Below are 24113 nucleotides of genomic sequence, written 5' to 3' on the forward strand. Positions count from 1 at the left end.
GGTGCCAGCACATGGAGTGGGCTGCCCACATATTGTGGCCTGGTGTAAACAGGGATAAATAGCCTCACCTCAACCTCCAGCAGCATAGCAGCTAAAGGTAACTGGTTAAAATCTCAGTGATATGCATTTTGATGCTTGACAACTTCCCTTGTTAACTAAAAAAGTAGCATCTACCCCAACCATACTGGAATACTGGGCATCCAGGAATATTGGGCATACAGGATGCACAATGAGGGGTAAAATTAGACTGTATTGACTTTGCAATGTTTGACCTCCATTTTGCACAGACAGGTCTGTCTTTGCCTTCATTAGTCATCTGTCTCTGATGTTTTTTGGTGTCAGTGCCCTCCTTGAGAAAAAATGCATTTCTGAAGTGTTTAGAAACAGCAGTACTGTAGCTGAAATCACAGGACTTCTGACCTAAAACCCCTCACAATCATCCCTAAGTGGAGATGGAGATTATCTGTGCAGTGCTTTTATTTTGTATTTCTGAACAGTTTGACCTGACATTCAGCAAAATTAAGGCTTTTGAGAAGCAATAGGGAATGTTGTAGGCAGCAAGCTGTCATATTTGAAAAGTAACATATTGCACTTCAAAGTTATAAAGTTATTGTGAAATGTCTTGATTTGTCTGAAATGCACGTATTGATATAAGAACCATAAATAGCCACCAAATCAGAAAAAGTCTGAAGGAAAACCACTACAATTTGCCCTTGGCTAACATAAAATCATACATTAAAAAATTAAAAATGCCTTTCAGTTTACTGAAGTATCACTTTTGCAACTGCCTTGCAAGGAAGGAAATGCATCTGGGGATCTCAGGATCTGGAGCTCCTTGATGACTGAGGATTCAAGCAAAGAATTTCTCATGAGCCTTTGGGAGAACTGCTAGCTTAGCCAATATCTATTACATGCACAATCACATGGATGTTCTTGCCAGCTATATTTCTTTGAAGATGTGCCAGTACAGGCAGTACTAAAGGGGCACATCAGGTTTTTAGTCTTCTAAGACTGTTAAGTCTTGCTAGCTCTGGTAATATTTTCCATGAAAATTGTTAGTCCTCATTTGTAAATCTGTGAGTCATTAGGCAAGTACATCACATCTACATCAAAATTTTGCATGCCCACATGCTCTGTGGATGTCAATGGGAGATGTAGCCAGCTGTATTGATTGTGTGTACTGCAGGTAGAATTGACTTTAGCATTTAAGTATGGCACTGAAAAGGGAAACAGAAAATCACAACTTCTGTCTAATTTAGGAATACAGCTGTTCTTCCAAATCTCTGCAGGGTCTGTGTCACTCACTCATGTACAGTGCATTTACACCACCCTTTGTTCAACTCTTATTGAAATGCACAAAACTGAGCACTATCTCTTCTGTTCTGTGAGGGACCCTCTGCAACCCTGCACATTCACCTTCAGACCTGAAAAATCAATATCTGAAGTGCTGTGGAAGTGTTCTGGAAGTCCAGAAAGGGGTCAAGCTGACCCTAATAGAGCAGTTCATATGGAAGAACCAAGTTCCTGAAAGAGCAGATGGCTTTGGTTCAAGATTGAGATGCAGATTTCCTTGCTGAGGCCCACATGTGCATATAGATGTGAAAGTGAGAAAGCAGTATCAGGATTCCTTCTCTCTGACATCAATTTTGAACAATTTAATTTCCCATCTTGCAGACTGTTTGGTGTGAGAATTTCTGGTAGCTTGTAAGGGTTGTAGGTGGGAAGTGGGTTGTGTAAATGTCCTCTCATAACTTTTAAATTAGTTGGATGATATCAACAATTCCAAACTAAAAAAAACCCAACCACTTATCTTAAATAAAATTCTGAGAGCTGTCACTTTCCCATCTACATCCCTATCTCTTGCACTCCCTGTGGTATTACAGAAGGAAAGTAAATTAGATAAAAGCTAAACATGAGCCAACTGTCTGACTCAGCCACTGAACCACATGTTGTAAGGATTCAGAGGAAGAATTCTCTATTGTACCAAAAAAAGAAAGGCTTTATTAGTTTCTACAGGTTTCCAAAAATGAGACAGCTTGATCTGGAACTGATCTGAAACTCATGCAAGGGCCTCAGCAAAATTACAGAAACAACCAGAAAAGCAATTTAGAAAACTTGCTTTCCTAAAACTGCAGACTTATAGAAAATCACTTTCCATGCCTTTCACCAGAAATATTATTAGCTAGTAAAACTTTCAGAGCACCAGTAATTATGAGTACTGCTTGGTGAACCCAACCATCTGGTTACAGGATAAATAAGCCATTGCAGAAATAAGATTTCTGTGGTCAAGAAAACCCTAAAACAAACCTGGTTAAACAGAGGTTCATTGAATATTTCCTAATGATTCCTCTCTTTTTTCGTTTAGCTTCATTTTCTGCTGTTTCTCAAAGGTCTCATGAACAAAGAATTTCATTATAAAATTACCCAGGATCATGGCAAAATATCAGTTAAAGCCCAAATGAAGACCAAACTATGTAAATATTATAGTTAGCCTCATAAGCACTGAGTGGCTGCCTGCCTGGGTGGTGAAATCCCATAGGCATAGTAAATCTTTTGTTTATTTTACAGAAATGAAAGGTAGGAGAAATAGAAGGCCCTTTGGAATTACATGCTATAAAACCCAGAAAAAATTCATTGGAATACAAATTTTTATTGGTTGCTACGTTTACATACACTAGAGGCCAGAAGAGGACAAATGCCTTAGCAATACAAATGTAGTCTGGTCTCTTGTTTTTCATACAATACTACAAAGGCAACACATCACTCACCCTTCTTGAAAAAAGTCCTTTTGCCTCTATAGGTCTACCCTGAAAGGGAGAAGTTCTTCTTCCCTAGTTTTTATTTCAAGTAAATGGCATACAATTGCTGAATGGCCTATACAAAATGGAAGCTTTTTCTTCTGGGGTATTTCTCCCCTTGTGCTGTGACATCAAGGTTTACAATTCCCTCAAAGGTGGTAACTTCAGCATGTTGCAGAATTGGTGGGAAGGTGCAGGGTGAATCATCCTTTCAGGATTTTCCCCGGAATGGTAATGTTTAAGGAGCCATTATACTCCAACTGAAATAAGACAATTTCCCTTTCTTCTTACAAGAACAGAGCCTGATAATTCCTACTCCACTATGGAAAACTATAAATCTCCCTTCTTAACTAGTTCAACACTCTGAGGAGTAGTTTAATTGTGAACTAGTAGTGTGGGGGGGGGGGGATTGAGTTCAAGAGAGATTTTGAAAGAATAATGAGAGATTATCTTAAAATAAGTCTGTGAATTAGTGAATAAGGGGTGAAAAATAAAGTAATTGTCTGGCAGTATAAACTGAAATTATCATAATAGGTGAATAAAAAGTGGGAGTTGATTTCTTCATATCAAATAGGAGAAAATAGAGAAGTCAGAGTTTGGAAACAAAAAGAAGCAATCACCAGTGCAGTAATCACAAAGAAAAGCCAGTGAAATCTTCAAAGGGTGAAAAATCTCCTCGGGTCTGAAGGGGTAAAAATGTATTTCTGAAGCCCTGGCAAAAAAAAAAAACATGTGCGCCTCACATTCTGTTGATTTATTCATTTTCACAACAGCCTGGCTGCTCCTCCCAGAGGCAGTGGCGGCCTGGGCTTCAGGGGGCTGGCACATGCACACAGAGGTCCCCAAAGCAGTGAGCATCCTCCCGTGGGGGTCAGGACTGGGAACAAACAGCTGTGTGTGTCAGATCACACTGTTCAGACAGCTGAACTCCCAATTATTTCTGCACATGGATACCCAGGTTTCCAGTCACATACTGGATCACTCTAATTAACCATTCTGTGTTCTCCTAACAGAGTATCTGATACAAAGCTCTTTACATTGCACTGTGTTCTTACCATCATGGCCAGCAGTCACCCTTCCTTTTCTTCTGGGCTGGTCTTCCCCTGATGGTATCCAAGAGTTTTTACCAGACCCTGCACATAGTTTTGCTCTCTGGGAACTCTGGGCTGTTTCCTTATAGTCTTCATCATGCTGAGCCCTATGGGATACAGGAAGCAAAATTCTTAGGGATGTTTTTGAGTGGGCATAGTCAGACTAAGTAACTCTAGCAATAGTCACCCTACTGAAAATCTTCATTTATCAACATACCATTTAGAGCCTTCTTATTTAGCCTTAACTGAAGAGCCTCTTCAGTTAAGGCTAAATAAGAGCCTCAAAGGAGTCATCATGACACCTTTGGCCTACAGGCTTAATTAATCTTAAAACCACAAACTAGGAAGTTGTTCAACACTCTAATAGAAAATAAAACAGGCATGATTTTTTATTTGTGATCAGGTTAGTGTCTGTCATTAAATTAATTCCAAATACCACATAAAGTATGGCTTCAACTTTGTAATTATTATTTTAATTAATCCTAATATTTCTCTATATTCTCTATTTGGAAATGTAACTGACTGAAATATTCTCTTTCTAGTAATCAGACATGGGGAAGAAAATAAAAGTGACACAGCTTCAAAGGAGAGGTTGATTTTTCAAGCATGAAATGCAATTTAGAAAAGATGTCTCAAGAAGAAATATTGCATCTGTAGCATGCAACTAGCACTATAGCTTGTCAGGATTTATGAAGAAAACAGCTTTATTTGATATGTCTGAATTTGGAGCTATGCTGCCGTTGGCTTTCCTCTGAAGGACTTTGAATCAGAAAAGCAGGGGAAGGAGAGAATTTGCTACATCCTATCAGCCTTTTGCTGGAGAAGTTCTGTGAAAATCCCTTCACCCTTCATTTCTGGCATGAACCTTAGGAGACAGCAAGAAAAAGCAGAGCCATTGGGAACACTCAGTGTTATTTTTGCTCTCTTGTGCTGGCAGGCAACTGTGCCCAGAAGAGCAATGTCACTGCTTGCTCGACAGCTACTGTATAAACTTTATTTACTGTTTAATGTATAACAGTGTGTTCACTGTGTAAGCCTGTTCAAACAATATAAAGACAGCACAAAAAGCAATAAAGGTCAGATGAATGTGATGGGGTCCTTCTGAAAGTGCCATGGATACCATTAGGTTTTAGTAGCTAAAGACATTAAACGCACATTAGTGATCTGTGTCATAGATTAACTCACTCATTTAATTAATTCATGCCCAGCTAAAGCTCATTAGGGCAATGACAAGCTACTCTGTACAAAGAAGCTCTTCTTTATCCAGCTAAGAAGGCAGATGACATTTTCACTACCATAAAGATAATTTTTAAGTTAAACTTTTAAATAAAGCAATAAAGCAAATACGGATCACTGAACAGAAATTGTAGAAAGGTGTAGTATTTTTGGAAAGGTCTTATTCCCATAATTAGTAGATAACTAGTATATCTACTTCTTTGGTACCCAAATGGCTTCCACAGACTTCAGCTGGTCAGAACAGAGCCATTCATGTAGCATGAAAAAGACCCAGGAAGTCTCATATCAGAAAACCTGAAGGGAGAATCAGGAAACTTAAAAGCAAATCTGCAGCTTCCAATGAATGGGCATTCTACCTCTGGCTAGTTTGGGGCCAGAGTGCAGGGGTCTGAGGGCCATGAAAAAATTTGTGCCAATGTGGAAAATTATGATCAGGGCCTTTTCTGTGAAGCTGACTGAGAAGTGGGGAGGAAAAGGAGGGTTGGAGGGAAAATGGAAATGTTCAAGGGATAAAGGTGTTTGCCACCTCTGGGCCCATTTAACCCTTCTCAGGAAGACCATCTGACATCAGGTAAGGGAGAAGAGAGTTTCTTCCCCTGGGACATCTTCCTAAGGTTTCTGCTGCAGCTAAAGACTCCTGCCACAGTGCAGCTTTCACCCACTGCCTATCTGCCTGAAGTCACACACTCAGATGCTCCCACTGCTCTTCTTAATAATTCCTCATTGGGTTCAGAGCCACCAGCTAAATCAGTCTTCCTTCTGACCACATCTCCCAGCTCCTTTCTTATACCCAGCTCAGAAGTGTCCATCCTAAAGCCCCATCCTCTTCAGGATGAAAAAGAAAAGCTGCTTAGCAATAATTGCATTTTTTTCTGGAAGAATGATGTACACAAATATTCACTTTCCACTCTCAATTTCTTTCATCATATATCATCTGAATTTCAGATCACAAGCTGAGAAGAACTGAGAACATATGGCATTCCTGGCTGTATATAAATTCATGATGCATACAGGGCACTACCAAGACAAAAGTCTTGATAGATCCCATGATTATTGCATGGGGACACTACTGGTAGCTGCTTCCTCTACTGTTGCTATCTGAACACCTGCAGGTAGCTTCCCATTTTGTGCAACTCCACAAAACCCTTCTCCTGCAGGAATAGCTATCTGCATTTGACCCAGAGTCCTTTACAATCACTTTTGCCTAAAGAAGTTCCTATTCCCAACACCTGTGGAGTAGTGTGCTGACTGGTCAAAACATGGAATATCTAGATAGCTGATCTGCAAATATTAAAGAATAGAGAGAAAATAGAAAAGAACAGATGGAACCCTCACTGGCGTCACAACAAGTCAGAACAAACACATGGAAATTCCTGATGGAGTTCAAGGTGAAAAGGTTGACTTTGTGATATCCTCAATACTTGTAAATAATGCTAGAATGTTGCCCTTTGCAATTATTTCTTACATCTTGTGATTCTGGTGGGGAATAGAGTCCAGGTGAGCAAACAACATCTACAGGAGAAAGAGGGGTTTGTAGCTGACAGGTGAGAAAGTTGCCAGGTAAGAAGGCTCAAGGGGTCCAACATGCTTTTACTACACTGGCAAGGCAGCACTGCATGAATTACAGTTCCACTGGTCCTTCCCTTTCTCTTTGCTCACCACCAACTGTAGGAGCACTACCAGCTGGTTATTGCCAGGGATGAGAGGGGGCTATAAAAAAGTGTTATGTTTCATGTCTGAGGGCAAAAAAGGATATGAATTATGTGCTTTAGATACCTACAGGTTCGACACTGCAGTCCATCATCTACAGGCTATCTCTGGTTTCTTGTTGGCTTTCTCCCATTTCAGTTTTACTGGAAATTTCCCTTCTTGATCCTAACCAGAAACACAGCCTTCTTCCTGCACTGTTTTTTTCCAAATGTGAATTTAATTTATTGAGCAAACAACTGCACATTTCACATTACTAGATCACCTGCCTCTGCTTATATTGCCTGAGTCCAAAAGACATGGGGCCTCCTCTGTCCGATTGAGGTGATTGATTTCCATCTCGTAGCTGGGACCAGCTGCTCTCTCACACCCATCAATATTGTTCTGCTTAAACACACCTGAAGATAATGGAAAAACCCCAAAATGCAAATGGGTTTTGTAAGAACACTACTAAAAATATTTCATAGCAATTGATTACTACAATATTACATGCATCAATTGTGTCAGCTATTTCTTGTACTTCCATGGCATTCAGGAGTTTCAGTCCCCAGAAGCAGGACTCAGCTCTGCTGAAGTGAGTGTGCGTGGGATGGGAGCCTTTCCCCTTGGAGGCAGGCTGGTGCCTGTACACAGTCCTCCACACCCTTCCCTAATTCCCACTGGTCTCATCCCCAGATCTGCTCCTGAGAGAATGAAATGCCATGACAGAGCAGTTCTAACAACTAGTTTCAGATTTGCCCTTTGGATGAAAAACATTGTCAGAAAACCACTTTTCATTTTCTGAGTAAATGAGCTGCAAGTTTCTCCAAGAGATCAGCAGGTTTTGTCTGACCCCAGCTGAAAAGCAGCAAATTACTGAGCTGAGGGAAGTATTGTAAGAGTCAGACAACATTTTAAAGAAGCTTCTAAAATACTGTTCCAGTTCAGAAACTATCCAAATTAAATGCTTTAGTTTTTCATCTAAAAAGTATTTGGGAAGAAACTATTCAGCAGATTCAGCAAAAGCTTCAGAAGTTGCTCTGGGTAATCTGACACAACATGTCTGGATGAAGATGAGTTTTGACAGGAATATTTCACCCTGTCAGAGTCTCTTCCCTCTTCACCATGTAGCTGACCTTCCCCCAACTAGAAATTCTCTTGGCTTTTGTGAAAAAAGAAACACAGGCGATATCTACATTATTTGCTGTTCCTCAGGAATGATTATCTGTCCCTGATCTGGTTAATGTTTATGATAGAGTCTGGGTTTATAACATTGTTCAACAGCTGAAAGGATATGAAGACAGGACAGACTCTGTGCTTTGGAGATATTTGACTAGAGCAGGAATAAATATCTCCAAAAAACAGCCATATTTAGAAACAGCTACTGAGCATCAGATCTTTCACAAACTGAAACCTTCAAAGCCCCAAAACCCTGGCTTTTCCTTTTAGCTTGCCATCTCCAGTCACCTCCATGGCCACCATCTCCCAAAAGCCATGTGAGTTTCTGAGGAGTAATAAAGAAGGTAGAAGTAAAAATAAAACCATACAAGTCTTCTCATTATAAGTAAAGCAAGACTAGCAATGAAACTTGGCATGAAAATGCATTTTTACTGTGTAAGAGATATTCCAAGTCATTTTTCTTCATCAAAAGACACAGGGTAACTCCTGTCTGCTAATATCAGTGCACTATTTGCCCAGATTGGGTTGGATGTATCTGTGTATGCCCAGGTTACTTGTGGTGATGGTCAAGACTTGCTGGGTGTGTTTGCCACATATCCATGATCACCATCATGTAAATAGTTGCAAAGTATACTCAATGTCAGCTAAAAACTGAGCTAAATCAGTGCTGAATTTGCACAACTGTCCATTTAAATATTAGGAAATACAGACATTCATGTGGTACTGCAAACACATCTCAAGACTCTCTGCACAGATATCTTTATATTTTCCTTTGGGAAAAGCACCTTGTTGAAAAAAATGCTGGGTATTGCTTCTTTCAAGTATATGAATATGTGTGCTTGGAAGTAACATGGAGGCCTCAGAGTTTTACCTCTGGAGAAATATCACATCAAATCACTTCAGTGGAGCAGGACTCCACCAGTCCCATCCTTCACCAAAAAGCAGAACACTGCCACCTTCATCCTGACATTTCCTAACTGCAGGAGTTTGCAGTTAATGTGTCCCCCTGAGGGGCCTGGCATGTGACAGCCCTGACAAGAATTCCAGGTTTTACCACCTGCAGTGTCCCATTTCTGAGGTGTCTAAGTTCCTAATAATCACTACATATGGAAGATGAGACCAAAAAAAGAGATTCTGGGGGTAAGAAGACAATGCAAATGCTGGAGCAATCAGTCTAACACACAAGAGATGGTAGACTTACGGGATTTAAAATCAAGCTAAATAATGAGCTAGTTTTCCATCTGCTGGGTATTTGTGTTGTCTCCAATTTCTGTAAATCTCCAATTTCCTAGCCATTTCAGAGAAATCTAAAGGTATCTGAGCAGAGGTGATGGGCCTTTGAAGGAGAGATTTGAAAGCAGAAAGCGTTTCCACAGGACATGTACAGAAGTTGATGACCCCTGAGCAGCTTCTAGAGTTTAAATCTCTTATGAACCATATCTCACAGCTCAGGGCAAGAGATGTGCAGACATTTTAAATCTGCAGAAACCCAGGACCTTCCTTGGTGAAAGAAGGAACCATTACTAAAATAAAGATCTAACACTGAATATGTTCAGATCACATAGTTTTAGAGCATATAAACAACAGGATCACTGAATCTTCCTCTTTGCTATAGTTCTCCACAGGGAGCAATTGCAAACAGACACAGAGAGGAAGGAGATTTCTCCACATGAAAGGTAAAGAACTTTCAACATTCGTTCTGGCTCAAGAAAGAAGAACATAAATCTACTCAATAATAAATGTATATGTGCAAGACGAATGAGTGTGTACTTGAACATTTTCCAAACTGTGTTCTCCTGTGCTAAAGAATTTTATCAGAGATAGCTCTCCCCACTGCAATCGTACAGCTTCATCTTGGGAGATGCTTTAGCTTGTCCTAAGAGAAGACAGCAAACAATCAGACTTGTTGAGACACTTGCAGTTATGCTTTTTGCACCCCTAGAAAGTAAATGGAATTAAATCCTAACTTCTTGAGCACCTCTGCTAAGGACACATCTGAAAACTTACCATCTTAACAGACATATGTGAAAGAAAATGGCCATATCAAATATTTCTTTCATATCAACTTTTCAAAGTAGCCCGTTCAAGCTCACCTGTTCCAAGGTTCACCAATTTCCATCTCTCCACCACATAGGCTACAGAAAGTGTATCATTAGCAGGCCTGAATTACAGGCAGGACTAGGGAAATTAAGGCAGCTACATGGATTCCTGCTGAGATTCAGTCAGTACTGGGAAGTGTCAAAGTCTCTGAGGAGGAGAGCACAGTCCTGGGCAGTGCTGCAAGTCTGAGCACAGGCAGCACCATGGAGGGGTGTGAGCCACCTGCCATGGCTGTGGCGTGCTGGAGCACAGCAGATGGGCCAGCAGATTTGTTTGTTCTCGGTGTGCACTTTGTGTGCCTTCCTCTGGCAGAGCCTGTGTCTGGGCAGCCAGGAGGGAGCCTGCCTGCTTCCCTTGTGCTGGATCTGTTGGGGCATGCCTGAGGACCAGGGAGATGACACCTTGCAAAGAGCTGAGTGTTCCACGGAAAAGCCTCTGAACTCATGTGGTGAGAAGCAGAGAGGAGTTTCCCTGCAGGATGAAATTAAAACCTACAGTGTAAGTGGAGACAGGGACTCCTGAGACCATGGTTTCAGAGTCATTTCTTGTTAGAAAAGTAGAATGATTTATGTTGGAAGGCACCTCCAATGCTGGAAGGTCATCCAATCCCACCACCTGCTCACAGCAGCACCAGCCTGGAATCTAGTTCAGGTTGCTCAGGGCCATGTCCAGCAGGTTTTGGATGTCTTCAAGGACAGCAGTTTCATGGCCTCATACAGAGAAGTGTCCTTGTATTTCACCTCCCTGTGAACACTCCTTTCCATAGATCTCATTGGTGTTTCCCTTGCTGCAGCTTGCATCCCACAACTTGCTTCTACCACTGAGCACCTCTGGCTCCATCTGCTCTTTAGCATAGCCCATTATGTGGGAGAGGACAGCAAGTGCAGTCTCTCCCTTAGCCTTCCCTTCTCCAGGCTGGAAAAGACCTGTTCATCCAGCCTCTCCTCACTTGTCCTGGGCTCCAGCCCCCAGAGCCCATCAGCCATCCTGGAGAGATGGCACGGATGCAGGGGGATGAGACATCTCTGGCAGCAACATCCTGTACTTTGGTCAGGGTAAAGTAACTGTACACCTCAGCCTAAGAGAAGGAAGCAGACTCCAAACCAGATTTTGGAAGTGATAGAACATAACTCTCCTCAGGACCCAGAAGGTCTTGACTGCATTGCAGAAAGGAACTGATGATGGACTGGCAATAAGGGAAGGGCCTCACTGCAGGAGCTCAGGGGACAGTACCACATGTGCCTTCCCTCACTGGAGCTAGAATTCTTGTCTGAGCAAGACATTCCCCCTTGGAGTGAGCCCAGACCTACTCTGTGGGGGCAAGACCAATGCACAGCATAAAAGCAAAGAAGGAGGAATTTGAAGGTGAAGGCCTGCTGTATTCTCACTTGGAAGCACTGGAGAGGGCACTTGACACAATTGCACCTGATCTGTATTGGCACCAGTTCCAGCAGGTCACTACTGACCTGTTTCATGTGACCACGAGTGCCTTTCCTCCTGAAACACAGAGCTCCAGAAATTTAATCTAGCCTGGCAGGGCAGAGTGGGATGCAGCTTTCACCAGCTCCACGCTGACATTTACTCTCAGAACTCTCATAGGAGGGACTCTGTGCTCTCTGTACTCCAGAGGGCATCAGCAGAACAGCAACAACCCATTGTGTTTTTAAATGGCTTTTAGAGAAATTAGTCAAATATTTTAAAAATATGAAAGTGTTTCTCTACTAGAGAAGCAAGATACAGTTATTCTAATTTACATAATTAAGTCTTTTTGGACTACAGTCAACCTGATTTCAAGGGAATTCATACTGGATGACTCCAGTTAATGTTGTCAATTCACTAAAAAATGATACAGTATTATTAAGATCTTATACTACTACTACTACTAATAATAATAATAATAGTAATAATAATAATAATAATAATTTAAAACTCCAGAGTAACTTACTGTTCAAAGTAATAAGACACCCAATATTGGAGACCAAGAGTACCAAATTGAAGGATTGCTGTCTTTCAGAATGCCAAAGCAGTGGCTGTATAATCTTACTGCCTGCATAAAAAAAAGAGCTACAAGTTCCTATGCAACAAATTCTGATATCAAATATTGAAAGAGAGTCTCAGTAAATTTCAGGATGGCTTACATGGTTGGATGAAACTGTTATATAGATGAGGAAAAAGAAAACAGATATCACATTGGAGATTGATATAGATTAGATTTTATTTACTTCATTTTCCATCTTGCACTCCCACGCAAATTTTAGCAGATGAATGGCACTTCCAATTGCAAGAATAAATTGCTCTTAAATAAAGTCATATTAAGTTGATTTGGTTTTCCTTCACTTTTTTTTTTTTTTTTTTGGCAACTTTACTCATGGCTGAACTTTTGTGCTCTCATTTTTCTCTCAGTGTGTTACTCATCTTCAGTCTGAATATGTTTTAGGTAGCTTCTGTAAGCTGAGAAGCTATTGTTCATTTGTTTACAGAAAAACAGGCTACATGTGCCTAGCTGCTTTTTTCAGTCTGTAAACAATTCAAACACATTTGCTAGCAGTCTGGATCAAAACTTCTATTGAACTATTATGCTTATCTTTGCACAGGTAAGAGATAGGAAAGTAAGCCAGGAAGGAAAGGATTGGCAGAAGCTCCAAGAGCCCTAAATGCACAGAACCTTCCATGCTGTACCTTTTGGTAGTTTCACATGTGCAGGCATACAGGCTGGAAAAGAGAGGAGAAGAAATGCTTCCATACATTGCTAACCCCTGAGGAATGGCCCAGAGGAAAATCCTTCCAAAATATTTATCCTGTAATTGTAAGCTTTTCTTTCTGAAAGATTCCTTCTCTAACATGCACTACAAGAAAAGGCATTTTCTTTACAAGAAGGACATTGAGGTGCTTCAGTGTGTCCAGAGAAAGGCAACAGAGCTGGTGAAGGGTCTGGAGCTCAAGTTTTAGGAGGAGCAGCTGGAGGAGCTAGGGTTATTTATGCTGGGGAAAACGAGGCTCAGGGAAGACCTAATAACACTCCAGAACTGCCTGAAAGGAAGTTGCACCAAGGTGGGTGTTGTTCTCTTCTCTCAAGTAACAAGTGACAGAAAAACAGGAAATGGCCTCAAGTTGTGCCAGGACACATTCAGATTGGATATTCAAAAAAATTCCTTCACCAAAAGGAATATGAACACTGGAACAGGCTGCCCAGGGAAGTGGTGGCATTACCATCCTTGAGGTATTTAACAGACATGTACAAGGTTTAGTATGGAGCTCTCCGTGCTGGGTTAATGGTTGGACTGGATGGTCTTGGATTTATTTACCAACCTAAATGATTCCATGATGTATAGCACCTTTCCTCCTTGAATCCCCTACCTCTCAAGGGGATGATCCTCCTGGCTGGAAGGTGCTCACTGGGGCACTGACCTGTGAGTTTTCCAAGCCCTCAGTCATACCCACATTAGCACAAGCCCCTGTGGCTGCTGCAGGAGCACACCCTCACAGGGGGTCATGTAAAACATGGGTGGCCTGACCATAGGGTCCAGCTCTGTGTGAGAGCCGGCTCTGGTGTCCTGCCTGCCCTTCCCTGTCTGCCTTTTGGCAGTGCTGGCACTTTGTGCCAGCCCCCACTGTGAGTACAAGGCAACAGCCTGTCCTTCAATCCATTGCTGCTTGAGGCATCAGGTGACATCACTGTGGCTGAGGTGCTGAGTGCCACAGGGTCCTGGATGCACATCTCTGCCACCATCCTGCCATCCCTACAGCAACCCCCAGCCACTACAAACATCAGTGCTGCAGCTTTAACTTTAAAAGAGATGTCCCTAGAAATTGGCCCCTATTAATGGCAATGTAGGTAATTAAGAAATAGTGTACCATTTAAAACAAATATGCCAAATAAAAACTATTAAAAGTCTGGTATAGAGGAAGCAAAATACCTCATTGAAAAATACTAAATTGAGATCTGGCTGCAGCATGCATCCACAGCTGTCTTTTCCTTAGGCTCATGTCTAGTATTAGGTATATGTTTCATTTCACTGACTTCAGTTACTTCTACTGTATGAACTCATGCAGTTTACAGAAGTTAATGATGCTTGTGAAGCATTTCCCAGAGTGAGTAGCTAGATTCCCATTAGGAGGATGTGTAGAAATGCAGGCAATTCTTAGGACTGTTCTAAGAAAAGGCCAGGTCTGGCCATGCATATACAGCAAAAATCAGGTGCCTGCCCAGAAAAATTGTCTTCACTGTTTACTCGGCACCATTCCTAAAGTAATAGCACTTGTCTGTCCTGGTTAATGTTTTCTAGAGGACGTTTTGCTTTCATAATGCTATTCAACTGTATAAATAAGAGAGGGAGCTGCAGAGTAGTCCTGGTGAAGACAGCAGGATCCTAGGGAGCTGCTGTAAGTAGTGATTTTTTTTTTTTGCTTCCTATAGAGACTTTAAAAGTGTCTCCTCTTGTTGAAGGCAATCCATTTTAAATCTTTTCTAGGGTTGTATCTTATACTGAAATCTGTTCTGTATAATGAGGTTTTTATTGTGGCACCTGGATATAAAGGACATAGGCATCACAACTGAGGGAATGAGTTGCCCACACATTGTCAGGTCATTGGAGGAAGGATTGAGAATCTAAAAGCAGAGCAGAGTGTCTTATCAGAAAGCAAGGTGGTCTCTGGAGCCAAGAAATCCTAAAAGGGGGACTTTCCCCGATGTACCTCCTGCTAGAAATAGGCCCTGATTCATTAAAAGTCTGAAGATGGGTGCTTAGAACTTTGTTTAATATATTTGTGGGTTTTTTTTAAGTAATTCTGGTGATTTTTATACTGAAGGTCTACAAGAAATACCATCGCTTAGGGAATGGTGTATCTAATGTCTACTTCTGTTTTAGATTGAGGTAATCATCAGGTCCATTGAGAGGGAAGTGGAGAAATTGGTGATTTTCACATGTTCAGAAGATCACAAGGAGGTCAACATTCAATGAGCCAGAAACCAGCCTGTGGTTAGGTGTACACAGGAATGTAGAAACTGAGAACCTGGTCTGATCTGTTCTTGCAGAGAGAAGAGAATCCCCTCTATCCTTACCACTGCACTCATTCTTTTTTGTCTACTTTTTTTATTCTCTTGGAGTCAGTGATGCTTCATCCCTGAGTGTGTGCAGTGACTCTGGTTCAACAGCAAACACTCATGGTGGCCTGGTAGAAGAGTGAGAGCTCATGTTCACCTGTTTCCAGGTAAAAGCAGTCTTGGAGGTGAGTGATGCCACTTTCTGGGTGAGTTCTCCAATGCTCAGCTGGCTCACAGAAGATAGAAAAAACACAAAACAGCCCTGGGAATGAACAGTCACATGCATTTCTAAAGGATTATGTAAACTAGGCAACTAGGTTTCCACATTTCTGCTGCAAAAGGAATTACTTTTAATGCAATATTCATAGTGGTTGGATTCTCTGAACAGTCCAATGGCCTTGGCTTGTGTTTGCAATCTCCTCAGGGCCTCAGGCATAGAGGTATCAAAACGCTGAAAAACAAGAGAAGTGAATGTCTAGATGATCATCTGGAACAGGCCCTGAACCTGTTCAGGTGCATATGATTAAATAAGCAGAGCTTTCTGGCCAGCCAGGAAGGCACACGTGAGTTTGTGGTGCTCCTTTGAATAGGTGGCCCTGGACCTATAAAGCCTGGACCTATGAAGCTTTATCACTTCAGAAGCCTGGCCAGGTTTCTGAGGTCATGGTCTTACACACAGATCTGGCTAGTCAAGTCTTTCTTTTGTGATTTTTTTTTTTTTTTTTGTGTGTGTGCTTGGGTGATTCTTTTTACAAGTCTCTAAATAGCTGATATTTAGTTCAGCAGACACCACTGGTGGTTGTGGTGCTGTGACTTGATGTGTCTGGTGCCCCCACAGTGCTTTCGGGAAACAAATTTCTCAGATTTCCTTCTTCAGAAACAATCAGGAGGGAAGCAGCACCATCTGGTGAGCAAACAGCTTTTCTATTTATGCCTTCATATGTTTTTAAGTAGGGCAAATTTTCATGTTGCCTGAAATTAGATTATCAGTGAGGACCCCTTATGGGAGTAGCATGGGATGAATATTCATTTCCTGGAATATTACATGGCACTCTAAAGGCATAAAGTTGTCTCCAGAACCTCTTCAATCATAGGGAAAGAAATCAGTCCTAAAATGGAAAAATACCTATATCCATAAAGAAGCAAGTTCTGTCAGTCAGAAAACTCAGTCCAGCCCACTCCCAGGTTTTCTGGTGGAATTATTCTAAGGTAACTTTAGCTATTCCCAGTGTTCTCCATTTTCTTTCTGAGTTGCATGGTAGGGCATATTGTGCTAGGGAAGAAGTAATATATTCAGCAAATGTTATCATCAAGTCTATTACAGATAAATTGCTGCAAACACTGTCTTCCAATTGCTGGTATGCTCTTGTATCATTGTCTGGTTTAATTGAAAGCTCTTCTTTAAAGACACCTATTCTTGAACACCACAAATAAACTGTCATTTTGTAACACACACAAAGAAAAGAGGCAGAGGTTCACAGGTTTCCTTCCAGGCTATTCAACAAGTCAGACTAGATTTGGAACTAGAATTGAAGTGCTTTTCACTCCTACTGCTATGCTGATGGATAAACTGGGTTTTTTTCCTGGAAATCATAAAAGTAAAGGTCTTAAAGAGCTTTCTGCAAGCTTAACTCCTCCTGTCTGGAAATTTCCTAAAGGCTTTACAGCACAGGCTCTCAGCCCTTTGCTTTTTAATAAATCATTAGCAACTGTGCTCCATAGGAAAATCCATCAGTCTCTAAGACCATATGAGAATCTGCATCTTCAGTTTCCTGCTGAAATGGTCTATTGTCAATTTGTCAGTGGTTGATCACTTGCTAACCCAGAAGCCACAATAACATGAAATGAAATAGTAAGTATCAAATATGAAATAACAATCCACAATTCATATTCTGAAGGTTGAGAGGGTGCAAATCTTATTATAAAAGTACCTTTAGGTTTCAAAACAGGGACTAATGAAGAGGACCACTTGTATCTTGAAAGCTTTAACAACAAAAAAAGACCTCTACAAAATACAGCTGCTAAGTCTTTCATAATCTTATGCCTTTAAAACAAACCATTATCAAGATTTTTTGTGAGGTCTGACTCATGAGTCTTGACTGTTTGTGATTGGCCAGTACTGAGTAACAGATGGATGATTCAGATTGTATTTAATTATCTGTGAATTCAGAATTGTAATAAAATGAAATTAATTCCATGAAAGTACATAAATTAACCACAAAATGTGAACATGTTGTAACTACATGGAGAAAAAAATATCAGGATAAGGAAAATTGCCTTCAGAGAACTGTAATTGATATTTTACAGAATCCTTACAGCAAAACCATTCTATATCCTTTCACCACAATTTTAAGGTCAAGACAGTTAAAATCCCTTTGTGCTTTGCATTCCAAATAAATAGAACTGGCATTTTGAGGCATATAGAAAAGCCAAACTATCAGGTGTCATATTTTGTAATAAATATTAAATGTGATGAGATAGAGAACAGGTGGCAACTTATGTTTAAAATGAAATGTTTCTCTTTTTTGGAATTCATGTTCTTCTTAATAAATTATGACTGCAGCTGAGTAAATAGTTCATAGTAAATAATTTATCCACAGGCAGCTTCTGAATCAGCCTGCTGGGTATGTGGAAATAGATTAGGCTTAGCTCTGATGCTTTTGTTTGGGAGTTGATTTGTCTTCAAAGTCTGACTAATACACTGGCTCACTGATAATAGTTCTTAAAACTCAGAACTGGAGCTCTAGTGTTGAGATACAACTATCTAGATACATCAAGAATTATTTCAATGTCAAAATCAGAAGAGATCAAACTGCAACTTAAAACTACTGTGTACAGTAATTGAAAATGTAGCTACCAAGAACCCAACCATTACAGTTCTTACACTTGTCAGTAATGCTGTTATTGCAACTAAGCCTGCTTTTTAAAATTACTTATAACAAACATGTAAATGTTTGAATATTTGATTATAGCTTGAAAATGTCTTGTTGTTCTCATGAGTCTATCTATAAGTGGATATTCAACTACTAATATAAATTGCTCCCTCTGATGATGTAGAGAAAGCAGGACCATAAGCATAGCACTTTTTGATGAGGCTCTTAAGTTGAGTCATGCCAGAGATGAAAGGTGCAATTGGTGTAATATGTCTCTCTGTGCACAATTTTAGCAAATCTGGCTCATTATCTCCTCAAACCCTGTGCAACTCTTGCACCATTTCTTTGCCCTAGATTCCTCCTCAGAAATGAGGCCTATTGGGACATTCACACCCCATTTCCAAGGTCTCTTTTTAAGCGCTTATAGAGTGCAGAGTATCAGCTCTGCAATGAAACGTGGCTACCACAGCCAAGTGTAACAAATTGATAAACGTTTCACCCTTTGACCAGCGGAGCAGCTGATAAAAATAAGGCCTTGTTCTTTGTTAATGGCATTGACTGCTTCTGCTGTGCTGAATATGAACCCACTCCAACAGTTTTGTGTAAGAGACAGCACATTGTTTCAGGTTCTTATTTAAAATATTACATTTTTTCTATTCAGCAAAAAACTCACCTATTCCTTAGAGAGGTAGGTGTTTATATGTGGTTTGCTACTGAAGAAGAGCCCTCATTATTTGTCCTTTCTTTAAATGGGATACCTTATCAACCTGACCAAAAGTTTATTTAAAGATCTTCTGCCTGCCTGTTTGCTCAGATTCTGTTTCCATGTAGCTACTGATTGCTGCTCACTTGCATGAATTTCCTCTTTCTCCCCTAAGTCACAAGATACCAGACTTCTTCTATGATGAAATTTTAAGAAGTTATTCAGACCATTAATGTCAAAAGCAGAGTTGCACCACAGCCTTCCAGCAATTAGCCAAGAGGTGTTTTGTGATGGGACATGCTCCATTCTCCAGCCTGCTGAGGGTGCTGTGTATTCAACTAATCCATGCTGAATTTTGTCTTTGCAGGTATTTAGGGTGGGGGTGGCAGAAAGACTTGGCGGAGACTTGCCAGGAGGCCTGGGAAAATTAAAAAAAATTCTGGCAAGAATTGGAGATCATGGAAACTGAGGACAAAAGAAAGAGATAAGACTTTTTGATTCAGTGGTAATGAGAGAATAACTCTTTCTACTTAATTAATTATTTACCTCAGTAACATCATGTCCTTTTTTTTTCCTGTAGGATTTTAATACAAGAACATGAAGACCACATTCTACCTAAGTTTGCTGCTGGCTGGGTTTCACACTGTTGCCCACAGTCAGCTCCCACCCAGTGACCACAATGGACATGACCCAAATGACCCTAAACACCACATACATCATGGAGGTGAAGCGATGGCTTGCCTCAGACTTGTGCCCAACAACGCTGACTTTGCATTCCAGTTTTTTAGGGAGGCGGCACAGGAGGCACCAAATAAGAACATTTTCTTCTCTCCTGTGAGCATCTCCACTGCCTTTGCAGTGCTGGCCCTCGGGGCCAGATCAGCCACAAAGTCTCAGATCCTGGAAGGACTCGCCTTCAACCTTACAGAGATTCAGGAGAAAGAGATACATGAAGGCTTCCACAACCTAATCCACATGCTGAACCATCCTGAGGGTGGAGTCCAGCTCAACATGGGGAATGCCATCTTTGTAACAGAGAAGCTGAAACTCCTAAAAACATTTTCAGATGATGCTAAGGCTCTGTATCAGCTGGATGCTTTTACAACTGACTTTAACAAACCCACAGAAGCTGAAAAGCAGATCAATGATTATATAGAGAAGAAAACACAGGGGAAAATTACTAATTTGGTCAAGGACATGGACCCACAAACTGTAATGCTTCTGGCTAGCTTTGTTTTCTTTAAAGGTAAGTCTCCTCTAGGGTTCACATTCTCACTATTCATTCTTATCAACAAATCTAATGTCACCTACCTCAACTGAAAACTGGTCTGGGGAAAATTTCCAATGCTCCTTGCTGAAGGCCAGAAGATCCCCTAATGGCACAGTGGAGATGATGGAGGGGTAACAGCCACAGCCTCCTATGCAGCCTGAGCTGGTGTTCCTGGGTTTAACTGTAACTCCAATTGTCCCATATTCTTCTCATTTTCAGTGAAGGCACTTAGACTCATATATGACCTCATGACTCTTTTTAAATTATGCATGATTCAATAGCCTAATTTACTACATACTCCTTTTTTCCCCCTATCAGAGTCCTTTATACAGGCACACTAACATCTATATATGGGAGAAGCTAGTGACAAATGGGGGGGGGAACATTTTAAGGAACAAAGCAGAAACAATGTGCATTTCTGATGTGGGTTAGATGTGTCCTTAAGCCTGACATAACACCAGTCAGATATGAGATCGTACAATATTTTATCTACAAATATTATTAAAGTCAATAGAAATTAATTGCATGCAGTATATGAGTACATAGATGATGTTTACAGAAAGCCCACATAGATCTCCTGAACAGAAAACCTTGTAGGTTTTGGTAGGTACAGAAAACCCCACCTAATTATTTCATTACTGGCATCTGAAACATAAATTGAAAGTGGAATATAATGCACTTTTTTGAACAGGTAAAAGATCCTTGCATTAATGTGATACACATTCTAAAGTGTCACATTTGAAAATTCAGTATTTAATGCATGGAGAAACAGGTGAATATTATTACTAGCTATAAAAAACTTAGACTATGATGAGATAAAACACTGGATATTCAGTTAAATTCTCCTTCTCTGTATCAGGCAGCTGGGAAAAGCCTTTCAAAGCAGAGCATACTGAAGAAAGGGAGTTCTTTGTGGATGCTGAAACAACTGTGAAAGTCCCTATGATGTACCAGATGGGCAGATTTGACTTCTACTTTGATGAGGAGCTGTCATGCACTGTGGTACGGCTGCATTATAATGGCAGTGCTACTGCATTTCTGGTTCTGCCTGCAAAAGGGGAAATGAAGAGTTTAGAGCAAACTCTGGACAAGGAAACCATCCAGAAATGGTCAGACCATCTCTTCCAGAGGTAATCTCCTGCCAGTCAGCTGGAGTGGCACCTAATTTATAGTATTTTTTCTTTTTGGGGAATGCAAACACTGTGATTGTGGTGATTCTGGGAACTGAGTGGGTTATTTTTGGCTCGTGCGCCCTAGTTGTAAAAATCTTGCAACTGGTTGGTATTTAACTATTCTTTTGTTGGTGGAAGAGTGACTTGCAGCTCTCCCAACCAGAGCAGAGACCATCCTATTCCTCTCTAAGGAATAGCAAGCATATATTGGTGTTTCTAAAACACTCCACGGACTGAAAGGAATGGTTGCAATTTTAAGTCAAATCTTCCATACTGAGATTTCAGCTAGTGTGTTTTTCCTCTCTTATGTCACTCTTATGGGACTCAGACATAAGTCTGAACCCTAAATAAAGCATAATTTACACAGTAGCTAGTAGTGCTTACAGGCATGATATGTCCTACACAATTATCTTGCAGCATTCAGTTGTTGTTAGAAATTAAGTGATTAATTGTGGGTGTCCTGATTTTCTGGCATTTTATTTTGAAACTATAAATATCTAATGAGTTTCTGTTACCTTCAACCATTGACACCAACATCAGCTAATGCATTTTACAACCTTGTTTGTCTGGGAGAGATCTTAGCAACAGTAGATGAGTAATATCAAGTTAATACATGCTTAATTTACCAAGCTCTGCCCTAATTCACAATTAATAAGGCTGTGCAGTTCACACCCATCTATCTCAGTGCATCATCACAGAAATACCAGCACAGTTAGTAAAAACATAATGGGTAGCAAACTGAATATGAGCTAATAATGGGATACCTCAAATATCAAAATTAGAATGTATCATTCTCAGCTGCAATATCAGAAAAACCCTTATCTAAATGAATTTGTGGTGCAAGGTCATTGAGGATGAATATAGGAATAAGTTCTCTGTGGAAGAAACTGTGAGAACCAAATGGCAATTTCTGTTTTACTGTTCTGTTGCAAAGCAGCAAAAGACTTGAGCTACCTAAAGGGTAATCACTGCTGTGGGTGACTGAGGACCCCTGGACAGGGTGTGAAAAGAAACCCAAGAGAAATCACACTGAGCAGGAGCTGCCTGCAGACAGCTCACAGTCAAAGGCAAACTTGATCATGGCCAGCCCAGAGGAGGAAGACAATTAGAGGACATGGAATCCAAATGTGCAGGGAGCAGACCTTTCCTGGGGACATGCCAAATGCCCCAGTTATGCCAAAAATACTTATTTGATTTGAAATGCTGGGATTTGCCACGCTTCTCCCCAGGCAGACTTTGTCAGGACTTCTTTTCAGCTCTCCACTTTCCTGAGCATCATGGGCTATCCTTTATCTCTGCCTGTAAAGAGGGGCTCTTGCTACTGTTCTACTTAGCAGAGTGCTCTCAGATTTCCTGGAAAAAACACCAGATAAATACTATTATGATTGCTATTTTTATTATTAAGTATGATAGTTCTTCTATCACCATGAGAAGCACCAGCAATTGAATTGCTGCTCACTGTACACTCAGGGTCCAAACCCCTGGGATTTGATGCTCATGGGAATTAAACAGATTTCTCACCATCCTTTATATTGCTGAAAAATCCTTCTCACCACGCTTTGTGTTTCTCTTCTACCTAACAGATCTATGAACCTCTATTTCCCCAAATTTTCTATTTCTGGGAGCTATGAAATAAGTAACACCCTTAGGAAGATGGGAATTGTGGATGTGTTCACCGACCAGGCAGATCTCTCTGGCATCACTGGCGCCCCAGATCTGAAGGTTTCCAAAGTAAGTATTTTCCATTCATGCAGGAAAACCCATCAGTGGTAGCATCCAGGAACACCAGGTATATACAGCTCCCAGATTCCCACCTTGCCTGCAGCTGGGTCACCCAGGCCTCAGCCTGCAAGCTACAAAAGGAGATTGGCCCTTGGTGACACTGGAGATCAGATTATATTGCTGCATGTCTGTTTTTTACCAAGAATAGTATTGGCCAAAATATTTTTGGGCAGTATCTGAAACATGAGAGGAGCATCAACCCCTGACTCCTCAAGGAAAACCATCAATGCTTCCAGGCACAGCACAACCTGTCCTTCTCACCCTGCAGACTCAGTTTTGGAGGCACAGACACACAATTACAGGTGGAGCTCTATCCTTCATCCAGTATTTTGGACTTTTTTTAGGAGATTTCCATAGCCCCATCCTAACCCTCATTTAAGCAGCCATGACCACAACAATAGAGTCTTCTGCCTCTACTCACTTCTCAGTGGATCCCCCAAAGCAGAGCTGCTTTAAAAGGACTCTGATTAATTTCTCAAGGGGCTGTTGACTGCCCAGAGTGACTCTATTTTCTTTTTTCCTAGGTTGTCCACAAGGCTTCTCTGGATGTTGATGAGAAAGGTACTGAGGCAGCAGCAGCAACTGCTGTTGAAATAATGCCAATGTCTCTTCCTCCAACCATTGAATTCAGCCACCCCTTCCTCATGCTGATTTTTGACAGAGATACAAACAGTACACTCTTCATAGGAAAAATAGTCAACCCAACTAGTTGAAGTGACATATGAATTTTGTTTGCTACTACTAATTAAAGATGTGAAAATGCATGACATGATTTATTTCCATTTGTACCAGCTCATATATCGTTCTTTGTTAGTAACAGTTTTTATTTTATGTCATCAAAATCTATTGGTATTGACCATGACATTTCATGAAGAGGAAGAAAGAAATTGTTTTAAATTCACCTAGAAAATAATGCCTTTTTTACCTGACTGAAAGACAAGGAAAGACCTAAGCTTTGCCAGCATTTGGAAAGAAATGTTTATATTACAATGGAAGACTCCTGTTTAATGCAAGGTAGTCAGAGGTAAAATTATGAACATTCTTGCAAACTAAGCAGAAGTGGTTGCAATTTACCATAAGTAAATCTGAGATGGGAACACTTGGATCAACACTGCAGGGTCACAGAAACCTGAAGCTCCTAATGGAGACAGCACTGGGAATGTGAAAAGCTGCCCTCAA

General features: G+C 40.7%; 1 protein-coding gene across 8 annotated transcripts; it reads left to right on the top strand.

Annotated features, from left to right (window-relative positions):
• Positions 1-14392: 14392 nt before the first annotated feature.
• Positions 14393-23706, top strand: LOC135448836 (alpha-1-antitrypsin-like). 8 transcript variants are annotated; one of them, XM_064715130.1, is made up of 7 exons: positions 14393-14473; positions 15202-15319; positions 19078-19215; positions 19291-19956; positions 20840-21110; positions 22736-22883; positions 23459-23706. In XM_064715130.1, exons 4-7 carry the CDS (start codon positions 19308-19310, stop codon positions 23645-23647), a joined length of 1257 nt encoding a protein of 418 aa, XP_064571200.1. In that variant the 5' UTR covers positions 14393-14473; positions 15202-15319; positions 19078-19215; positions 19291-19307; the 3' UTR covers positions 23648-23706. The 8 variants fall into 8 exon arrangements, with proteins under 8 accessions (XP_064571200.1, XP_064571198.1, XP_064571201.1 ...); XM_064715128.1 differs by lacking the exon at positions 19078-19215; XM_064715131.1 differs by lacking the exon at positions 19078-19215 and having other exon boundaries at positions 14422-14473; positions 15202-15301.
• Positions 23707-24113: the final 407 nt, after the last annotated feature.

This window comes from Zonotrichia leucophrys, chromosome 5 (genome assembly GCF_028769735.1).
Source record: "Zonotrichia leucophrys gambelii isolate GWCS_2022_RI chromosome 5, RI_Zleu_2.0, whole genome shotgun sequence".
Classification (NCBI taxonomy): domain Eukaryota; kingdom Metazoa; phylum Chordata; class Aves; order Passeriformes; family Passerellidae; genus Zonotrichia; species Zonotrichia leucophrys.